This window comes from Oncorhynchus kisutch, linkage group LG6, assembly GCF_002021735.2.
Source record: "Oncorhynchus kisutch isolate 150728-3 linkage group LG6, Okis_V2, whole genome shotgun sequence".
Lineage (NCBI taxonomy): Eukaryota > Metazoa > Chordata > Actinopteri > Salmoniformes > Salmonidae > Oncorhynchus > Oncorhynchus kisutch.
In genome coordinates this window covers 31184850-31188972 of record NC_034179.2, presented here as the reverse complement: position 1 = coordinate 31188972, position 4123 = coordinate 31184850, and the positions used below count along the sequence as shown (strand labels likewise).

The 4123-nt window shown below is 42.9% G+C and overlaps 1 protein-coding gene across 1 annotated transcript; it reads right to left on the bottom strand.

Moving 5' to 3' along the window:
• Positions 1 to 706: 706 nt before the first annotated feature.
• LOC109891795 (olfactory receptor 10A6-like) lies at positions 707 to 3251 on the bottom strand. Its single transcript, XM_031825913.1, has 4 exons — positions 3230 to 3251; positions 2568 to 2957; positions 2139 to 2365; positions 707 to 1994 (listed from the first exon to the last, which is right to left on the bottom strand). Exons 2-4 carry the CDS (start codon positions 2948 to 2950, stop codon positions 1642 to 1644), a joined length of 963 nt encoding a protein of 320 aa, XP_031681773.1. The 5' UTR covers positions 2951 to 2957; positions 3230 to 3251; the 3' UTR covers positions 707 to 1641.
• Positions 3252 to 4123: the final 872 nt, after the last annotated feature.

Below are 4123 nucleotides of genomic sequence, written 5' to 3'. Positions count from 1 at the left end.
TGCCAAGCGTCACGTCCGGAGGAAACCTGACATCATCCCTACTGTGAAGCATGGTGGTGGCAGCATCATGCTGTGGGGATGTTCTATAGTGGCAGGGACTGGGAGACCAGTCAGGATCGAGGCAAAGATGAACTGAGCAAAGTACAGAGAGATCCTTGAAGAAAACCTGTTCCAGATGCTCAGGACCTCAAACAGGACAACGACCCTAAGCACACAGCCAAGACAACACAGGATTGGCTTCAGGACAAGTCTCTGAATGTCCTTGAGTGTCCCAGCCACAACACAGACTTGAATCCGTCTAACGTATCTGGAGAGACCTGAAAATGGCTGTGCAGCGACGCTCCCCATCTAACCTGACAGAGCTTGAGAGGATCTGCAGAGAAGAATGGGAGAAACTCCCCAAGTACAGGTGTGCCAAACTTGTAGCGTCATTCCCAAGAAGACTTGAGGCCGTAATCACTGCCAAATGTGCTTCAACAAAATACTGAGTAAAGGGTCTGAATACTTATGTAAATGTGATATTTAAGTTTTTTTAAGGTTTTATAAATGCGCATGAAATAATTATAACATGTTTTTGCTTTGTCATTATGTGGTGTTGTGTATAGATTGATGGTGAAAAACAAAGATCTAAATCTATTTTAGAATAAGGCTGTAACTTAACAAAATGTGGGAAAAGTCAAGGGGTCTGAATACTGAATACTTTCTGAATGCGCTATAAGTGCTTTGTTCAAGGGCACATCGACAGATTATTCACCTAGTCGACTTGGGCTACCTGCCACTAGGCTACCTGCCACACTTCATAGTCCCATCATGCCTTATTTCATATTATTATGTTCCAAGTGATGGTGCAAATCAAGACAATTGTGTTTCAGTTGTATATTATTATAAGGGCTGCAAAAAAAATATTTTTTAAAGTAGGCATTCCCAATGAATGGTATCATGTATGTTTACTTATTATTCACATTGAACATGCTGTCATTTGAATAACAAAACAAATGTAACAGCTACACAAATTCACAATGGCACAACAAAGTCATGTGTCATATTCTAACCACCATGGAAATGAAACAGCATGAGCTAGAGACACACATCATGTCATGCTTGTATTATCTGCTATCTCTTTTGGAATGTAACTTTTAATTATAATTGTTTTCAAACAAATACTGTATTCCTACTACAAGCCCACTACACATTCAATGCTCACTAAGCCATACTGTACAGCACTTTGGGGACCCACTGGAGGCCACTACACATTCAATGCTCACTAAGCCATACTGTACAGCACTTTGGGGACCCACTGGAGGCCACTACACATTCAATGCTCACTAAGCCATACTGTACAGCACTTTGGGGACCCACTGGAGCCCACTACACATTCAATGCTCACTAAGCCATACTGTACAGCACTTTGGGGACCCACTGGAGCCCACTACACATTCAATGCTCACTAAGCCATACTGTACAGCACTTTGGGGACCCACTGGAGGCCACTACAGTAAATTCACTTCATTCAGATTTATTTTACATTGGCCATATTTTTTTCCCTGCAACCTGTTAGATGACCTCTGTTATTATTATATGCATGTTCTCTATCTGGAACGATGGGTACGGTGGGGATGCCACAGTAAACTGTCAAACATTTTACAGTTTGAGTGCGACCCGTGTTTTCAACAGCTTTATAATGCTTGTGCGTAACTCTTTAGTGACAAATCCATAGATGATAGGGTTAATTAGAGGGGGAACGATGAAGATCAGGATAGTGCACAACTTCTTGATGTTCATTGGGACCTGGGGGAGGCGGTTACTGAGGATAATGATGAGGCTGACAATTTCGAAGATCAAGTAGATGACCAGGTGAGAGGCGCAGGTCTGTAGGGCCTTACTACGACTGCCCTTGCCACTCTTCCTCATCAGACAGGCTGACAGGATCTTGGAATAGCAGAAAAAGATGATGAGGAAGGAACTGCTGCTGAGAATCCAAGTCATGCACAAACCTGGAATGATATGAAGATGTCATAATACAAGTCATGGGAAAGAAAATGTGAATGACAAAACAAGATACAAAAAACAACCAATGCTTCATAATTGCAGTGATATAACATAATGGCGGGGGTCAATCCTCATTTACACAAACTTGCCGTAGATATCGTTAATGGGGGTGGGCACACAGGCCAGGTTCAGGATGGAACGGTTGCTGCAGTAGACATGCCTGATGTAGGTGCCACATAGTGGAGTACCCACATTCAAAGCGAAGAGCACAGCTATAAGGATGATTGCTACAGCCCAGGCCAGCAAGATCACAAAAACCATGTGGGCCGTGGTCATGATTGCATGGTACCTCAATGGTTCACACACTGCCACATACCTGTAATTTGAGTATAATGCATTATTTTACTACTATTAGTATTATTCCTTCTTAACAATAACAGATAAAAATTTTGCGCTTGTGGAAACAACTTAATAAATGTGGCCCTGAGAGAACATTTCACTCTCCCATAGACGAGTACAGCTAGGCAGAACTTTACTTTAATGTGAGACATTTTCATCTACCATGACCTGCTGCATACCTATCATAGGCCATGGCTGACAGTATGGTCTGTACAGCTGCACCATAGGTGTGAACACAGATGGCCTGAGCATAGGCACTGTTGTATGGAATCCTCTTCTCCCCCATCAGGAAGATGACCATGAGCTGAGTCATCACAGCCGTTCCTCCCAGCAGGTCACAGGCAGCCAGGTTACATACCATCACGTACATAGGCTTGTGTAGCGTCTTATCTATTGCAATCACACCCATCACAACCACGTTCCCCAGCAGCACCAGGAAGTAGATGGCCAGGACCAGGGCAAACAGGGGGTAACCATGGCTCCGAGACACTTCAAAGCCCTCCAGCTCAAACACGATGGGCTGCTTCAGGGCCACGTAGGACACGTTCTCCATGCGCAACATCAGAGTCCTGTAAAAAGCATAGCACAGGAGGAACCTCCTCAGAACACACATGCTTTAGAGAGAGAGCTGTGTACAGTCCCCTAGTCACCTAATAACTATGAGAGCTATTCACAATGAGTTTATCATTGATCATCTACACAATGAGTTTATCATTGATCATCTACACAATGAGTTTATCATTGATCATCTACACAGCATAGTCAATTTATTCTTGTATTACTTTGCTATTTTATTTTGCATAGCCCATAGTAACAATATTAGTTGTAAATTACTATCTACCTATCTGAGCAGACGGTGATGAAGTCCTTACTGGGCAAGAGGTGACTGTCCTTTATACTGTTAATGCTCCTCCCCCCAGTAGGAGTTGTTCCATCTTTCTATCCATCCATCATACGACACCCTGAGAAAACCAACAAGTAGTCAAGTGTCGGGATTCTTAAGGGGCATCTCTGGAGACAGATGGCAGCTTAGAACACTTTAAGAATGTTCCTTTAACCTTTTCATGTGTGAGTTCCAAATATCTCTAATGGTCGCCCCAGTGTGAGTTTTGTTTATGCGCATGACGTCAGAATGCACTCACTGTTTCAAAATGTTATTGTTACGCAACAGGACAGTTAACCTGTGCTGCCCTCAAACCAAGGCATGCTGCCTTCTTATTATGCATAAGCTATGTTACAACTTGCCAATTTCAAACGATTTTCGAACAAGCTTGATTTTCTAACAACAGTTTGAATTTAGGTGTTTTCGGCCTCCTCAATAATTCACATAGGGAGTAGCCCATTTATTTCACTGTTATGGACAATTTAGGTTTGAGACTTTACTGAGCTGGACAGGCTTCTCTCTCTCTCTCTCTCAAGTGTGAATACATTGCGCATCTCAATCAATCAATCACATTTATTTATAAAGCGCTTTTTACCTCAGTCACAAAGTGCTTTGCAGAAACCCAGCCTATAAAACCCCAAACTGCAAGCAATGTAGATGTAGAAGCGCGGTGGCTAGAAAAAAACTCCTGAGAAAGGCAGGAACCTAGGATGAAACCTATAGAGGAACCAGGCTCTGAGGTGTGGCCACAAATCAAAGGAACATTTTCAAAAAGTAAGTGAATATTTAATCGCCACCGCCTAGTATATAGGTCCTGGATGGCAGGAAGCTTCGCCCCAGTGATGTACTTGG